This window comes from Epinephelus fuscoguttatus, linkage group LG12, assembly GCF_011397635.1.
Source record: "Epinephelus fuscoguttatus linkage group LG12, E.fuscoguttatus.final_Chr_v1".
Taxonomy (NCBI): Eukaryota; Metazoa; Chordata; class Actinopteri; order Perciformes; family Serranidae; genus Epinephelus; species Epinephelus fuscoguttatus.
Window position 1 is genome coordinate 12,538,615 of NC_064763.1, and position 18,336 is coordinate 12,556,950.

The 18,336-nt window shown below is 42.6% G+C and overlaps 1 protein-coding gene across 1 annotated transcript; it reads right to left on the reverse strand.

Moving 5' to 3' along the window:
* Positions 1-1,508: 1,508 nt before the first annotated feature.
* On the reverse strand, positions 1,509-17,491 carry pom121 (POM121 transmembrane nucleoporin). Its single transcript, XM_049592189.1, has 13 exons — positions 16,890-17,491; positions 13,987-14,196; positions 13,577-13,726; positions 11,957-12,037; positions 11,649-11,820; positions 11,472-11,560; positions 11,309-11,388; positions 9,390-9,511; positions 9,167-9,266; positions 8,539-8,814; positions 6,086-7,825; positions 5,215-5,313; positions 1,509-3,046 (listed from the first exon to the last, which is right to left on the reverse strand). The coding sequence occupies exons 1-13, from the start codon at positions 17,459-17,461 to the stop codon at positions 2,946-2,948; spliced, it is 3,792 nt and encodes a 1,263-aa protein (XP_049448146.1). The 5' UTR covers positions 17,462-17,491; the 3' UTR covers positions 1,509-2,945.
* Positions 17,492-18,336: the final 845 nt, after the last annotated feature.

Genomic DNA, 18,336 nt, shown 5'->3' on the forward strand with positions numbered 1-18,336 from the left:
GACATCTAGATAAGTACCTCATACAACCTTACTTTAAAAAAATCTGAACTATCCCTTTAACTATAAAAAAAAAAGGTATACTGCTCTAAGTATGATGGATAGAGATGAGACAGAGATAAACTCAACCAAATATAACACAGGGTGTCTACAGGTATCAGACACTCAAATGTAATGCTTTTTAAGACTTTTAAAACTTCATTCAAAATAAGTTTAAAACTTTTTTTTTTTTACATTTATCTTTTTCTTATTCAAGCATCGAAAGTCACTATATGTGATCCCATGCACAGGTACCTTTTATGTAGGAGTATGGTTATTAGAGTGAGTTAAGTTCATCTACATTTTGCTACCTGAAGAAAAATACAAAAGGACAGTTTCAGGTTTGCTAACATGATGTGGACTTTCACGTGGCAGAACTTGACTCATTTTGACAAAAATTAATTAAAAGGAGGGTAAATTTAAGATATAATATGCAGGATTGTGGGTGAAATCAAAGAAGGCACCCCCATTGAGCATTTTCACCTCACAGACTTTTTTTTTGTACATTTGAATAATATTTTTTCAAATATGTATATTGAATTAATATATATATATATATATATATATATATATATATATATTCCCCCCAGACATTCTATCAATACTTTTTCAGATATTTGAAAAACTTTTTTTTTTTTTTTTGGACAATTCATTAGCACTTTTTTGGACATTTTAATAATATTTTTCTGAAATTTATCAACATTTATTCTGATATTTTATTAATATTTTTCCCCCGGGCATTTTATCAACATTTTTTCAACCATTTATTATCTTTTTTTGTTGTTGAGACATTTAATCAATATTTTTCAGACATTTTAATAACATTTTTCAGACATTTCATTAACACTTTTTCTGACATTTTAGTAATATTTTCTGACATTTTATCAACATTTTTCCAGGCATTTATTAACTTTTTTGGGAGGGACATTTTATCAATATTTTTTCGAACATCTAAAAAATATTTTTCGGACCTTTTATTGACATTTTTCAGCATTGTGTCTCTCGCATGCCCGCTGCTTACGGTCTGGCACCTGAGCGTAACGTTTTTATAAAGCCCCATCCTCATAAACATCCCAAACACAGAACGTAAGAAGAAAATAAAAAGATCCAGGGAGAGGGCAGTCTCCATAGATAAATACATTACCACACACAGAGGGGGTCATACATGACTACTGAGAGAGACGACTTCTGTTCGAATCTCTACATAGTTTTTGCATCCTGCATAGTATGCCTTTAAATTAGAATAAATGTTTCCAGCAATTAAGGTGTCACAAACTCAAATTTAAGACTATTTAATGACTTTTAAGGCCTAATGATTTTAAAATTGAATCAAGACATTTTCAGAGTTTTTAAGGACTTGCAGACACCCTGATAACAGTCACATCAATGCCCTGGTCACATGTTTTCACAGGAGAAAAGTACAAGAATGGGACATTGAAGGGTTAAAATGTGTTCTTGTTGGAACATCCATGTCCAAAATTCAGTTTTTATTAATCCAAAATTAACCATCAAAAAAAAAATTGCATCAGATACTGCTCACTTTTCACAAGAAGAGGTGGTTATGACTGAGAACACAAATCCTTTTGATAAAATGCCGACATCAGGTTTACTGTCATGTTTGTTTGACAAAATTCTTCAACTCTTGGTGTGAGTAAGAGACATGAGAGACGACAGAGATCCCTGCATCATAGACAACTTCTCTAACAACCAAGATAAGGGATTGTAATTTTAGTAAATCTGATGTTGTGTTAATGTGGTGTAATCTAGAGATATTCCAGTAGTGGGGATGATGTGTTGGTGTGCAGATGTTTAAAAACTTAATGAATTTATTAAAGGTACATCTGTCTTAACAGTAGTTGAAGGTAAAATCTAAATTGATCTAGTTGATCCTGTCAGATTTATTTGTTCAGTGAAGTAACATGGATTCAGTGCCTGGAGTAAAGAGAGGTAGTCTGGCACAAACAAACACATCTCAGGATTTAAAGATAAAGATCACAGATTCTTTTCACAGGCATGAAGTTGAAGAATTGGCTTTGGTTTTGTCAGCACAGGTTAAGAGGAGTCATCCTAATTACATGCTGACCTGCTAATTACATCACTGTTGGCAATCACTGTGAATAACAAAAAGAAACAAAAAAACAAAAGGCCGTCCACAGGAGGACTCTGGGAATGCTTGCAATGACAAAGAGTATGAAACAAGAACACGAGGGTCTGCACTAACTACATTAAGACATCTACTAAGTCGCCCTTTAAGTGCAGAAACACATCATTCATTTACAGGGTCAGAGAGCCAATTAAAAAAATAATTTAAAATGCAAACATCTCATAACTTTACATTTACACTGCAGTGTTGTGTACCTTATCTGAATCAACTGTGCATGTCACCCTATTCAGACTCGTTCAGATAATGTACTCAAATATTCTGTAACATACAAACCAGTTAGCGCTTCACGTAAAAAAATAAATGTTTGAGCCGAGGCTCCATGTCTCTGCCGGACTCGACTTTCTCCTTAAGACGAACCAATGGGAGTGTCCACAGACTGTAAAGGAAAAGAGAACTTTGGATATGCTTTTGTTCAGAATCAAACTATCACTCGTCTTCTCTCCTCAAGTATAGTACATCATTATGGATTCTGTCTCCTCACTGCTACATTCCCTCACTGGGTCATGTAGTCATCCAGGCAGCGTTAACTCAGCAAGCTGGAGTGCTCTTTCGAACTCCTCTGCAAGCACAATGTTTCGGGCCAGCACAACCCACTGGAGGAGGGGAAGGAAGCAGAGGGCATGGTGGCGGCCTGGTTTGGGGGGTGTCGGTCTTGGAATGGAGCGATGTTAGCCAGATTAACCATAGCAGCAACAGCAGCAACAGCTGAAGTCCTCTGAAAGTGGTGCTGGACACATGTAGCAGGTTACTTCTTCCTGTTGTGTTGCCTCCGCGCCTGCAGCCTCTGGCGTGCTCCAGTTGGCTTCGATCCAGCTCCGATTGAGAAGGAGGGAGTCGCTGGAGACCCTGATGATGAAAACACACAGTGTCATTTTCTAAGCGTCGACCTTTTTTTGTTTTTTACTTCTAACATTTTCACTAGGGCTGTCAAAATAATGCACTAATTTCAATTAATTATTCACAGAAAAAAATAATGTGCTAAAAAAAATAACGCCTCCTTGGTGCCCTTTGACCCAGTGTGTCACTGAAGGCCACAGTGGCTTTGTCACATGATCTAGGCAGATGAGACAACGCTGCTCTGCCCCATGAATAGAACATTTACATCACCCAGATGGAACTGTTGATAGGAGCAGTGTTCTTGGCAGTTTCAGCAATAAAGAATTTTCGTACCATCAGAGAACTTGAAGCCTGAAATATCACCTCAACAAAAAACATTTAGCAGTGAACCCGGTGGTCTGAGCTGGCACAGCCTCTGATGCTAGCACTAGCAGACCAATTTGGGTGGTAGAGGACAGGGGGACAACTGTGTCCAAAATCCAGCAGCTTCACTACGACACAAATCAGCAAAAATTAATTTGAATTGAAATATTCAAATACTTTCGCAGCAAAAATTAACATATGCAATTAATTCTAATTAATTATTCACAGAGCATGTATTTTTTTAATCACTTAACAGCCTTAATTTTCACGAAAATATGTTTTAGTTGAGACCTTTAAGCGGGGCTGCACCCAAACGTTCAAAGTAACAGCTTCTCTACTTTTCTCTCATCTACAGATCACTTCTCTTCCTCTCTGTTGCAGTTAGCTGTGCGGTTACATCATTTTAAAATCAGTTCTGCCAACAATGATGCAAAAACATGCAATGCTTTGACTCAACATGGGGTTCAAACTGAAGGCTCTTTGACTAGTAATTATAATCATTCAAGGTTATGGATCAAACACTTTATGAGGGTTCAACATCACAGCAACAAATGTTTCGATAACATGTAGCAGCAACAGCTCAAAACACTCATCCCTGGGCTCTAAACTTTGACCAAAATGCGACCATTTTCATTAAGCATGCAACGTTATTGGGGGTTGCATTCATGCAAGTGGATTATGCAGACTCTACAAGAGTGACAGTTGACTCATTTAAACAGATCCAACACAGGTTAAATGCGCATCTGCCAGGTCCACATTATATATGTCTGGTGTATGAAATGTCTGTATCCTCACTGTGTTGTACTATTATGATTATCTGGTCACATCTTTCGCCTCATCTTGAAACTGTCTCATTCCCTGTCCTTGCAGTTCTCGTACTCGTACACCTCAAGTCCCATCCCGTAACTACTTTTAGGCTAGCGGCTAGGCTTGTGCCGGTTTGAAAATTTTCCAACCAGTTTGATTTAAAGCCAAATATCTAATCGAACCAATATATCGAATATATACCTAATTTTACCACTGGGGGTCGCATTTGAGCTATATTTCCCAATAAAAGCCCATTATAGGTGTAATGTGCTTCCAATCCACTAGGTGGCGGTAATGCTGTATAAACAGCAAATACACACAAGTTTAGGTTACACAAGAAGAAGAAGAAGACGCAGAAGGACACCAAGGAACCTTCCTCCGACTCCGCTCTCTCAGTGGAGACATGGCGGTTAAGAGGGCGGACGTTCCTGCAGTAGTTCCAGCCCCCCAAATAGTACCAGGAACTTCTTCAGTGGAAATGGGTTACTAGGGCAACAAACTGAATGACTGCTGACTCCCTCGCACTTTTCCCCGCCCCCAATGAAATTTGATCTCTTGCAGCAGCAGCAGACAGCTGAGCTGAGCGGAGTTGGGAGTCCCTCTGAAGCCTCTGAAACAAACTAAACAAAACACTTGTAGGCTCCTCCACTTAATTTATAAACAAACATAAACCTTATTAAGTTGTCATAATGCATGCTACAATGCAAGATAAGTTGTCCCTTGACATGCCACTGATATGAAAAGCTTTTTTTTCCCCCTCCTCCAGTTTATCCAGTTGACGTGAATTAAACCGGGTGGAGCTCTTATACCGGACCTAACCGGTTAAAACGGAAATCGGCACAAGCTTACTAGCGGCAGAACGTTACCAGTGAAAAAACACAGGGTGTTTTTGCAATTTAAGAAATCATACAGCCAAAGACATCTTAAGTGGGTCGTTGGGAGTCTGCAGCTCTTCATCTAACTGCTACTACTCATCATTGCCTTTTAAAAACAGCATAATGACCCACCAAAGGGAACAGAGTTGAAGCCTTGGACTGGAGTTGCAGGACTTCCAAAGGGATTTGGACCTGCAGCAGCACCCTGGCCGAAGGATGGGGTCGACGTCCCTGCAGAGAAAGAAGCACACAACTCAATTAAACTGAACAACTGACTGGGGCTAAACCACTGAGCTTTACTGGGAAAGAAACCCTTGTAGAGTACTATAAAACAAGCCACAGAGACCAGCAAAGCATACTTGTGTCGATACAGAGGTTTAGATGAGGAGGGGTGTCAATTTCCCCATCTCCTTTTTTCAAAATTTTTGAATCAAGAGTTTGTAGTTTTAAATGAGGAAGTATTACTCAGAGATTTCTCATTCATATCGTTTCATGATTCTCATTCAGTCAAAAGAGTTGAACATGTTTCCAAATAAAAGGCTCGGTACTCTCACGTATCTGTCTCTGATTTGTTTTTACCTATATCAAGAGCAGGTCGCTCATCTGCCAGTTATGCTCTATTACGCAATCAAATGGACTAAAATCACGAGTGAATGATTTGACAAAGCCTACTGAAGTAGGAGCTTAAAAATAGTGCCATCTTTTCTTTCTATTGACTCCAGAATTTATCGTCAATCAAACTGTGAAACAAAGAACTGGAATAAGATCATGAGAAATATTCCCAACCATGGTTAAACAATAAAATAATATGTCTGAAGAGCAACTGACTAGAACATGCAGGCTTTTTGTAAACAGGGATTTTTGATGTTGTCTAAAAATGTCATCCTCTATCAAGTCTGAATAACTGTTAAAGCCAATGCAGTACTTGTGACTCTTTCAGAAATCCCACCGTAGCTTGGGTTACAACATAACAAAGCAAAACAAATCTGTCTTTATTCCTTACCGAAAGCTGGTTTGTCAGTAGCAGCAGCCCCAAAGTTGAAGCTTCCCATCTGTGGTGCAGGATTATTGGAGACTGGTGTTCCAAACTGGGGGCATGGCATACCAGCACCAAAGTTAAATCCACCGGGTGCTGACTGAGAAGGGCCGGCAGGAGCTGGCTGAGGAGCAGCACTGCCAAATGTGAAGGTGGCTGAGGAGGAGCTCTGAGTCTGGGTTGCTGCACCAAAGGTTGGTGGTGCAGCTGAGGGAGCGGTGGTGCCACCAAAAGCAAAACCAGTGGAGCTGGCTCCAAATGCCGGTTTAGCTGGGGTCCCAAAAGTGGTTGCTGTGGTGACAGCAGCTGAACCAAAAGCGAAAGGGGTTGGGGCAGTGTTAGAGGCAGGTGTAGATGATGCTCCCCCGCTGCTTCCAAAGGTGAATGGTTTTGGTGGTGCTGCTGAGGCTCCAAAGGTCGCCGTTGCCGCCGTTGCCGAAGAGGAGCCAAACGTCGGCTGTGTTGCCGGTGCCACTGAGGAACCAAAGGTTGTCTGTACTGCTGGTGCCACTGAGGAGCCAAAGGTTGTCTGTGCTGCCGGTGCCGCCGAGGAGCCGAAGGTCGTCTGTGCTGCCGGTGCCGCTGAGGAGCCAAAGGTTGTCTGTGCTGCCGGTGCCGAAGAGGAGCCAAATGTTGGCTGCGTCGCCGGTGCCGCTGAGGAGCCAAAGGTGGTCTGTGCTGCCGGTGCCGAAGAGGAGCCAAAGGTTGACTGTGCCGCTGGTGCTTGAAATGACGACTTTCCAAAGGTGAAGGTGGACTGGGTGGTGGCGGCAGCAGCGGTGGAGGCTGTGTTGGCCATGGCAAAGCCTCCGAATGAAGCAGTGGTTGCATTCTGGCTGGGTGCTGCCTGACCAAAGGCGAATACCTTCTGGTTGGCTGCTTGAGGGTCTGGCTGTGTGGCACCAAACGTGAAGTTGCTGTTGCTGGAGGTTGTGGTTGCAGCAGCGGGGGCAGCTGCAGTAGTGGTGGTAGCAGTTCCAAACTGAAATGTGCTCCCTGTACTGGGGGCCTGCGCTGTGGCTGAGCTGGTACTTGTTGTGGATGGTGCTGACCAGTTTCCAAAGAGGGATTTGATGGCTGGCTCAGCTGCAGACTGTGTGGCTGTGATGGAGCTGGTGGAGGCTGTACCAGTGGTGGTCATGCCAGGAAAAACAGATGGGGTAACGGTGGTGCTGCTTGCTGATCCACCAAACATTGAAGATGTAGTACTTGAGGAAACCGTAGAGTCAGGGTTGGCAGCCGTGTAGGGCGGAGGCTGTCCAAAGCCAGTAGCTGCAGTGGCAGCTCCAAAGATGGGCTTGAAATTTTGGACAGGAGGTTTGCTCTCTGATGCCGATGTAGCCGATGAGGTGGTGGTGACGGAAAAAATGGGCTTGAACCCTGAAGCCAGCAGAGGGTTGGCGTTACTGACCGACTCTGAGCTACTGGCCGGGGCAGTCGCAGCAGTAGTGACCGGGTTAGAGGCTGAAGAAGCAGTGGGGGTGCTGATCTGACTCGTCAATCCAAACAGGGTTGGTCCTGCTGTAGGCAGAGGGTTGCTGGAAGCCTTGGACACCTGACTCAGCACCTGAGTGAAGGCAGAAGGCTGCTCCACACCAGCAGAGGAGGACTGAGACTGGGAGGCAGGAGGGAGCTGTGGTGGAACCACTGGGGTCGAAACATTCAGGGTTAAGCCACTGGGTTGAACCGGTGTGGTTGATGCAGACACTACAGACACAAAACAAATAAGATCTGGATGATAAATACATGTCATGATACATCTATCATATTTACTTATATTTCACAGATAACAAATTGTGAAGACAACGCCTCTGCACAATATAGCATTTTAAGTCTTGTGTTGTGTTGTCCTTAGGGGACTGGGATTTATCCTGGCTTTATATGAGCAGAGGAATTCTCCATTTGTTGCTAGGCTAATTTATACAATGTAAAATGCCATAGGCTTGTGCTAATAATGCTAGCATGTTGTACTTGTGGAGAAAATGTGTCCAGATAAAGACAAGTGTTTGTCTGTGAATGCTGCGAGTTATAGTGATTATTGTGTTATTTATTGAAATTATTTTGATGACAATTGTTCTGAATCTTCCTCAGATTTGTGAAATGTTCTGCTATTTGGCAAATCTTGTCATGTTCTGACAATAAATATTAGTTTAAACCAAAATAAACTTTGTGGTTTCTTCAACTTTCAGTCCGGAGCAAAAATCAGCCTTTAAAACAGCAAAGAAGTTATGATTCGACTTTTTTAGCATGATAATTATCGATATTGATGGATATGAACATTTTAGTTGTGATAACATTTAGTTGTGATAACAGTTAAAACTTGGGGGGGGGGGGGAATAAAAATAAAAAATTATTTATGTTTATATTGCAAAGATGAATTCAAAACTTCCCTGAGAACATCCTCAGTTCAGTGATCGTACCTGCACTTGTGTTGACAGCAGCTGTGGAGCTATTAGGAGAGCTGATCTTCACTTTCAGAGCCTCCAGCAGTGGGTTGTAGGCTGCAGGTGCTGTGCTGACGCTGCTGCCGGGGCTGGGGTCCAGGTTGATGACTGGGATGGCAGGGCTGGACGAGGCTGTGGGCAGAGGAGCGGCCAGGAGGCTGCTCAGGGTGGTGGTGGTGGTAGAGCTGGCAGAGGAGCCAGGCTGGGTGGAGGTGGTGGCTGGCGGAGAAACAGACTTCTCCGGCTCTGGAGCTAAACAAGGACACATCGACAGGAACGTCAGAGGTCAGGCTGGCAGCCACACGAGTCTGGTCTAGTCTAATGATCCTGACACACAACCTCAAAGAGAAATCACTGTAACATCTCAGAAACAAGGAAGCAGAGATGAAAAGCTGCTTCACTATTTGGATGATTAAAATTACTGTACAGCTGTAATACTCAAGGAATTGGACTTTTGAGTCTTGAGTTGATATTATTTCAAGGTTAGATTAACGATGAAGGCCAGCTTGTCATTCTTCAAGTGTTTGAGTCTGTACAGTGCAGCATGAACCAATTAGTGTTGAATTTAAAGAAGAGTTGTTTTCCTGTGGATGCTTCCACTCACCGGGCGTTTCCAGGACCTTCTGGATCTTGCTGATGGCAGCCTTTTTCTCTTCATCCAGGTCTTTCACAGTGATGGTGTAGCCCAGCTCTGGAGGCGGAGGCTGCAAATCAACAAGCACCAAGAGTTAAATAGAGAAAGCGAGGTCACTGTAACACATGACCATATAAACAAAGGTTTCTGAAAGCGTGAAGTCTGAAAATGTGGCCCCGCCCCACCACCTCACCAGAGAGATTTGATCGTCCCGGTGGCTGGACACCAGCTGGATCTTGCGTTTTCTCTTTCCACCACTACCAGTAGAGTCTGTTGAGGTAGGAACTGGGACCTTGGGGACTGGAGTCAGTTTGGCTGCAACATAATTACATAATGGACAATAAAATTAAATCCAACGGAAAAAGAAATACACAGTGTGTGTCTACCTCTATACAACCAACTCAGCTTCATGCAGGGATGCACTTTTCTGATACGCTCCACTGCCCCCACCGTCGTTTGGTGTTTTTTCAATATCAATATTTAGTTGGATGGAAACTGAATGTGTCTGCTCTCTACAGCAGCAGCAGCACAGAGGAGCAGCCCGAAGTCAGATTTCACTTGTCACAAGAGTAAGTAGAGATGACTGACAAGATGTTGGGGGAGAATTTTGTGTCAAAGCGCTGGCACCAAATTGGCATTTTTTAATTGAAACCCGATGTTAATAGAGAACCTGATAATGTTTATCAGGGAAAAAGGAGTTGGTTTCATTGCTAAGAAGTTGGAGGTGTGTTGCCTGCAGCCCTTCGTCTAACAGCTCACTGTGGCTGCTCCTGCTGCTGCATGAAATATTTCAAACGAATAAAAAAAAAAAATTAATGTTGTCTTGTCGATGCAATTTTGATAAATGATAGCGGTATTGCTAAGTTCAGTGACAAACACATTGAACACAACAAAATTCCATGACTCTTCCAAAACTTCCAATGATTCTTACTAATTCCCTGACTGTTCAAGGCTTGGAAAATCCATCCATCCATCCATTTTCATCCGTTTATCCGGGGGCCAGGTTGTGGGGGCAGCAGGCCAAGCAAAGCACCCCAAACGTCCCTCTCCCTAGCAACACTTTCTAGCTCCTCCTGGTGGACCCCAAGGTGTTCTCAGGCCAGACGAGATATGTAATCCCTCCAGTGTGTTCAGGGTCTGTCCCGGGGCCTCCTACCAGTGGGATGTGTCCAGAACACCTCTAACGGAAGGCGCCGAGCCAGGAGGATCCTGATCAGACGCCCGAACCACCTAAACTGACCCCTTTCGATGCAGGGAAGCAGCTCCCTTTGAACAAACTCTGAGCTCCCTCTGGATATCTGAGCTCCTCCCCCTATCTCTATGGCTGAGCCCAGCCACCCCACAGAGGAAACTAATTTCAGCTGCTTGTATCTGCGATCTCATTCTCTCGGTCACTACCCACAGCTCATGGCCATAGATGAGGGTTGGGACGTAGATGGGCCAGTAAATCGAAAGCTGGAACATTTGATTGTGAAATTTCATGACTTTTCAAGGTTTCCCATGACTGAGGGAACCCTGAAAGGAAACACTGAAATGTATTTGTAATTTCTTAAATGTCATATCTCAAAATAAATAAATAAATAAATAAAAATGTAAAAATTCGTAAAAAGGAGACCAAACGTACACCCCAAGTTTAAGTATCTGAATTATTATTAGTCAAACCAGTGTATCAGTAGCTTTTGGTCACAGCAGTCAAAGTGTGACCAACAGTTTACACACACAACGATCCATTTATGTAACACACTGCCTGACCTGCATCTTATGTCAACAGCTTAACACAGAGACACTGCACTTAATCAGGTTTAGAGTGGAGGAGTCTCACACAGGTTACCTCGCGTATCGGAAAATTTGGTACAAAAATGGGTCCTCGGTTTAGAAGGGATATATATATATATAACTGACTATGTGGGATACGTAATGACTTCAGTTCCATTAAAGTGACCTGTAACTGCCTCTGGGGCAAAGCAGAATCATGTAGCTTTTAATTTAGCTAGTCATTAAAATGTTCTGTCAGTATTATACAACCGTGCGTAATCTGCTGCACGTCTAAGCCTGAGGAAGTCCTTTGTTTACTACACAAGAGGACAGCCACTGGAGATAAATGAGACTTACAAGTAACAGGTGCCTTGTCAGAGGCTGTCTGGTCTGACCTCGCTGAGGATGCTGAGCTGGGAGACTGCCCCTCGTCCTCTCTGGTAATGAAACCACAAGTTACAAACCGAGATAATATCAGAAATAAACGTGGATAAAAAGCACAAAAACAACTGAGACGTACCTGGGTCTTTTGGAGGCTCCTTCTGGAGTCTGAGAGCGAGATGATCCAGGGCTGGACAGAGGGGAGCTGGGTGCTGACCGCTTCTTCCACTGTGATGGTAAACATGGAGTTAAAGCTTAACAGCTCCACTTTCTCTCTGCAGGGCCAAGAGCACTTTAATGCAGTGGTAGGTTTTACCTGGCTGAGGCCTAGTGTAGAGCTGTAGGAGCTGTGGATAGGATTTCTCCACGAGCCTGTGGTTCCTCTCGGGGCATGGACCCCACTGCCAGAGCTGATGGAGGAAGTACGAGACCTTTTCATGATGGACTCCTCTGCCAGCGACGCCATCCCTCTTTTCAGGCTTCCTGGCCTGGAGGAGGGAAAGAAAAGTATTTCCACCTACATTTAGACAGCCACACTAACCTTCAAAGCATCAAATACACAGTAAGTAAAACTCAAAAACAAGATGAGACAGTATGACGTCACTTAAGAAAAGTTAAACTCACTTAGGGACCAGCTGTGATGGTGTTCCATTGGGCAAAAGAGGCTCGAAAGCAGAGTGTGCACTTCCACCGCTGTCGTTACGCCTTGAGAAATAAAAATGGATTACACACATGTATACACTCTGACTGACTGAAACTTTACACCTTGAATAAAATGCATCTTGTAGCCAGATTGTATCTAGATACGACAGGCTGTCGACCGGTTTCACCCACATAAACGTAACGCTTTTTAAGAATCTTTGACGATATTTTTAAATTAATTTTAAGGCTGAATTTTGGACAAATCATCTTTACGTATAAAGCTAAGCAATATATATGTAATCTATTGAAGACAGTGCTGTTATTTCAGATTAATTGCTTATTAGAGAGTTGGGTTAATCTACATTTTGCCGACAGGTGATCACAATCTGTCCTTGGCTGCATTTACACCTGTGTTTTCATGTGGTCAAGTACTATCCCATAACAATCTATTCACCCTAAACGCATTTTAATGCCAGGTGTAAAGGTCTGATGTATGAACCAGGTCTTGAATATTATTATGTTGAGATGTCTTGATTTAAGTTGTAACAGGAAAGCTGACAAAAAAACCCCTAAAGCCCTTTTCAGACACATAATGCGTGACATTATGTGTCTGAAAAGTGTAACATTGCTGGGTTCATCAGCTGTTAAAATGATGGTCGTTCAGACAATCTAAATTCTGTCACATTGGCCCCTTTTACACTGCCTGTTCAAGGCGGGAATATTGCGCTGTTATGCCGCCACGTTGTTTTGTACAAACGGTACACTCGTGGAATGAGGGAACAAAGTTGTCTCACCTTAAAGCCGGCATCAGAGGTAGTAACAACTCAAAAACGACCTCTGTGTGAAGGGTACAGCCGACAGGATGGTACCATAGACGGCACGGGTGCAGTGTTTTGACGGTGTGTTATGTGTGCGATCCACCACAGTGGATTTAAAAAGTAGGTGATAGCCATTAGCAGCTAACTCAAAGTAGAACAGCAGCTGAAAATGTCCACAAATTGGAAAAACAGTGAGGTCCGGGAGCTCCTTGCCCTCTGAGAAAAGGACGTGATCAGCTGCTATATAACAGAGACGACTGTTATTACCATGTTATGCTATCGTTATAGTTTATAAAGAGCTGTCGACACATGTTATGTGTCACACTAGAGGCCGACACTGTTGGGTTACATGTCAAATTCCCATGCCTCATTTAATTCCGCGATGCCAGCATGCTGCTTAAAATCACACACTAGAGCAATATGTTACTGCTGTTGTTTGAATCTGTGTAAAACTGCGAAGGAGGTGTAAAGAAGTGACTTCGTAGCAGCTCTATAGCACCATCTCTGTGTAGAGAGGGATATTAATGTACGCTACAGCTTCATTCAGACATGACGGCAACATTTACAGAATGAGCCAGCATGCTGTATGTAAAGCTTTTTGCTGGATATTCATTCATCCATGCAGGAAGTATGATTGGAAAGTGAGTAACAGTGTGCCCTGCTTAGATCATTACTGTGGTTCTTCTTGTCATATTCTTGGTACTGAGGCCAACGTTCATCACACGGTAAGAAGGTAATCAGTGCCAGTGGAGGAGCATGTGAGCAACAGAGTCTTCTCTTGTACCTTCTTTTGCTTTTCTGCTCAGTTGTGAAGCTCCTGTCCTCATCCTCCACCTCTCTCTTGCGGCTTTCCTTCAACACCTTGAGGACACTCTCTCTGGAGCAGGGGTCCACGGGGACCCTGGGGAGCCCCGCACAACTCAGATGGTCAAAGCTAAAAGCAAAAACAGGCGACAAGGAAGTTATGGTTAAGTGTCAGCAGTCAAAGCTAGCAAAGCTAGGTGTTACGTGTCTTAACATATAAAATAGCAGCTTTCAGACATGATATGGAAACCAATAACGTCCTAAAATCTGAAACACAACAGCAGACTGAAAATAGTATATAATAACGTAAATACATTAGTTTACGTCTAGATAGTGAGCACAATCACAAACACACTGGTATGATGGCAGACTGAGAATAAATGTAGAGACCTGGGGGAACTGTGGTGGTCGGGCCTGGCAATCTTCACAGTGACGGGGCTGAGGACAGCCGGTGAGTTACGAGGGCTGAGGATATTTTTCTTCCTGAAGCCATCCCACTTGACAGGAGGGAGGACTCCCACTGATGAGAAACCCGGCTGCTGCAGGGGGTAGTGACGCTGAGGAGTGATGGTGAACCTGCCCACTGTGCCGAGCGGCTCCCTGGGGGGGACAAAAACATGATGCAAGACATGTAACCTGCATCCAATACCAAATACACAACAAAGGTGTATTCATTTTTTATACAACACTAATCTAACTCATTCAGAGCCTCATTTGTGATTAAGTCACAAAGCCTTCTCTGTACAACCCTTTGAGGTAAAGTCCAGGCTTGATTTGTTTTACCTGTTATCCAGCAGCTGGTTGCATCTTCAAAGATATTTCTGTGATTCCACAGATGCCTACTGTCTGCCAGGAATGATAAAAATGTTTGGCTTGGCTGAAAACAGCATTTAAACTCAACATTTCCACACACAGCACTGTCCACTCTGCTCTTCTTCACTACACGCTCTATGTCAGGCCAGCATAACCTACAGAAATGTTGGACTCAAACACTGGTTTTGCCCTGGGTAAACATTTTATCACTTTGGGCAGACAGTCGACATCTCTGAGACCACATGAAGTTCCTTTGAAACTACAATCTGCTGCTGGATAGACTTCCACAGAGGGTTTGAGAGGGGAATGCTGGAGGACCAAAAACAGAGAAACACAGAGAGGGCATTCTTACAATACGCTGAAATTGTTGGTTGTGCATGTTTATGTGACTCTGTGGCTTTTTTCTTGACCAACAGCAGCCTAGAGGACTGTTATACGACAAAGCCACAGGACTTGACTAAAGGATAAGTACCACACTGACTAGTTGGCAGACTAGGTACACTTACAATGGCAACTTTTGATCAAAGAGAACAAATTCAGTGGGTCTTGCTGGCAGTTGGAAACAGGAGATATATCACTGTCTAATGTTAAACATGACATAGATTTATGGATTATTATTATTATGGATTTATTTTTCAGTAATTGATATTATATTACCTTGTCTACTTTCTGACAGTTTCTTTATTCATATGATTCTATTTCCTTGTTTTAGTTCCTCTTATTTTATATTTCTTCATGCTCGACATTGAATATCTGTTGCAGTCTTGATAGAGGATGGGACAATGTAAACACCAAGGAAACCATAAAAGATGTTATTATCCATTCTTGAGAACTGGGACAAAACCTTATTTTTAGGGGGTTTTGATATTTGCTTTTCAATTAGGCTGAGAAAATATATTTTGAAAGGCCACAGTCTTGACAATTAAACCTTGTAATGGTCCAACATCCCAGTGATAACATTTCTTCCTGAATAGCATAGATGATGGATGTCAAAGGTATGATCTGATGGAGTTGACAAAAAACTATATATTTTTTAATTTCACAGCAGTTTTAGTGAGTAGCCATTTTACTGTTCAAAGTTGCTCAGACTTCACTAAATTCTAATTAGAATACTTATTTTTCTTCATTTAGTTTGGCTTTAGACGGGCTATACTGTAGCCCGTCTAAAGCCAACTCTGTAGTACAGAGTTGACCTGTTACAGTTGACATACACCTGATAGAAATATTATTTAATGAATATATCAACAAATAGAAAGCTCACCAGAACTGCAACAGCAGCATTTACACCTTTTTGGAAACCAGGAGGTGAGACAGGAGTCCTTGTGATATAGCTAACCCCTTTTATGTCTGATTAAATAATGTTTTTGTGGAAATCTGACAGGACTGACAAAAAATGGGGCACATTTTTAAAGGGTTACTAATTAATAACTTATTATAGCAGCACATTTTTACACTGATGTTATCAGTGCATACTGTTGGTTTTAGATTCTGAAGGTTTTTAATAGTATTAAGTAGGGATGCAAGATATTAGATTTTTTTTTGCCAATATCCGATATGCCGATTCTTAACAATTCATTCTACCGATCACCAATGTATCCACCCTTTCCCCCACCAGATTTTAGTGATAATGAAGTCTCTTCTGTAGTGGAATTAACATCATATTATGCATACATACTCTTATTGTGACAGCCCACCAACAGAAAGAGACATGAAACACAATACTTTTCAACGTATGTAATATTCATTCATTGTTCAAAATAACAAAAAGCATGTTCCTTTTAAAGCTGATATCGGCCGATACAGATGACTTGCCGATATTATCGTATATCTCTAGTTTGAAGTAGTGAATTCTTGTCTGGACAAGGCTGTTTTCTGGCACAGGGCAAGTCTGGCAGTTTTAAAAAATGAAAGCAAAACAAAATTTTATACAGAGTTTTTTTTCACATAAATAAAACATTTAAAAATAATATTTCACCCCAAAAATAGCATTAGAGTGTTGATAAGTTATAATTGAATGAATTGTCCCAGTTCTCAAAAGTTAGTGTTATAGTTTCCTTACTAAATACCAGCAAGATGGATGGAAAGATGAAAATACGTCAATGGTCTTTCCCTGTAAATGTGTCATGCTATATTCTTATTTTTAAAATACATCACCATGTTGTCAATAAAGGCAGATAAAACGTGATCATGTTTAACAAATATGGAGTGTTTCATACCAACTAGAAGCCAAGTCTTAACTCATTTCAATGGTCACGAACTGACAGTATAAACGTCACTATTTCTACACGTTTGTGTCTGTATTGAACATCCATCAGGAGGCAGGTGCTATATATAGTTTTACTTATGTCAGTGTGCCGTTAAAGACGCTTCCAACGGCTTAAGAGTTAATAATTAACGTTAAAACCCGCCAAGAAATTGAACCTTTATCTTCCCCGCCTCCTGACAGACGTTGATATAGCGTGGTTTGGTTATGAACGTACCCAGCAAATGACAGCCTCCTGTTTGGAGTACAGACAGCATGGTTGGGTCTGGACAGTTTCTCACGCAGTTGTTCTCGGGGGTTTCTGCCCGCTCTTGGCCTCCCGGGGTCGGCGGTTGGACTCTCGGGCTTCCCGATGTAACTCCCCATGAGGAAATCCCGGGGGCTGAAAAGAAACGAGTCACTTGTCAAGGTTTCTCTCCGGTAAATCCCAGGTTCAACGAGTCTTTCTCTGAAGTGTCCCTCAGAGTCCCGGAGCTCGGTTTTGTTTCTGCCGCTCTTCGTTCTCCCCCGTGCGGCTGCCGACACGCCGGTCACCCCCCAGCCCCACAACCAGCGCCGGAGCACGGCAGGGACGTTCAGCCCAGCCCGCGGATTGAGGCCTAACCTGGCGGGAAGCGGTTCTCCGCTGTGATAGTAACACACAATACAACACACTGCAAGAATTAAAGTCGCGTAAAGAAACGTAGGAATATAATAAAGAGCGAGACTAACTAGGCCTAAAGCAGAGAGAATCGCTAAGTGTTTCTCTCTAGGTGACATGGCGGCAGCGCGCCGCCGGAGGACTCTCATATCCCATCATGCTGTTCTCTTCTGACGCTACTTCTTCCTCTCTGGATTTTAGGGCGTTCGACGGTTCAGTGCATCAGCGCCACCTACCGGGTTGGAGTCATATGATAAGATAAGATACACCTTTATTGATCCCACAACTGAGAAATTCCAGTGTTACAGCAGTCAAGTGGAAAGAGTCAGATTAAAGATTTCAGTATTAAAAAACTTAAAAAAAAAAAAAAAACAACTAGGCATGCAAAAAAAGTACAAAAAAATACAAGAAACATCAATAAATAATAATTTTAATAATAATAATAATAATAATAATGAGTAGTGGATAAAAAGTGAGCAATGGATTAAAGTGAGCATATTTAGTGCAAAGTGAATATTGTGTGGTCCAGCCAGTTGAGGCAGTTTAGGTTTATGTGATGGGTGTAAGTGTGTATGTATGACTAGATTCAGGAGGAGTTAAACAGTCTTATTGTCATGGGGACGAAGGAGCTCCTGAAACACTCTCTTCTGCAATGCAGTGAGATGAGGCGACTACTGCAGCTGCTCCTCTGTTGCTCCAGGAGGCTGTGGAGAGGGTGTCTGCTATTGTCCGTTATAGCATTCAGGTTGTTCAATGTGCCCCTCTCCACTACAGCTCTTAGTGGGTCCAGTCTCCTGCTGAGCACGGAGCCAGCTTTTTTAACCAGCTTGTCCAAAACATGGTGTTTTTGTCTGTCAACCTGCCTCCCCAACATACTGCAGCGTAGAAAAGTGCACTGGCACCACTGTGTGATAGAACATGGTCAACATCTACACACACACATCAAAGGACCTTAGTGTCCGCAGGAAGAACAGGTGGCTCTATCCCTTCTTGTAGAGGGCACCAGTGTTAAAAGACTAGTCCA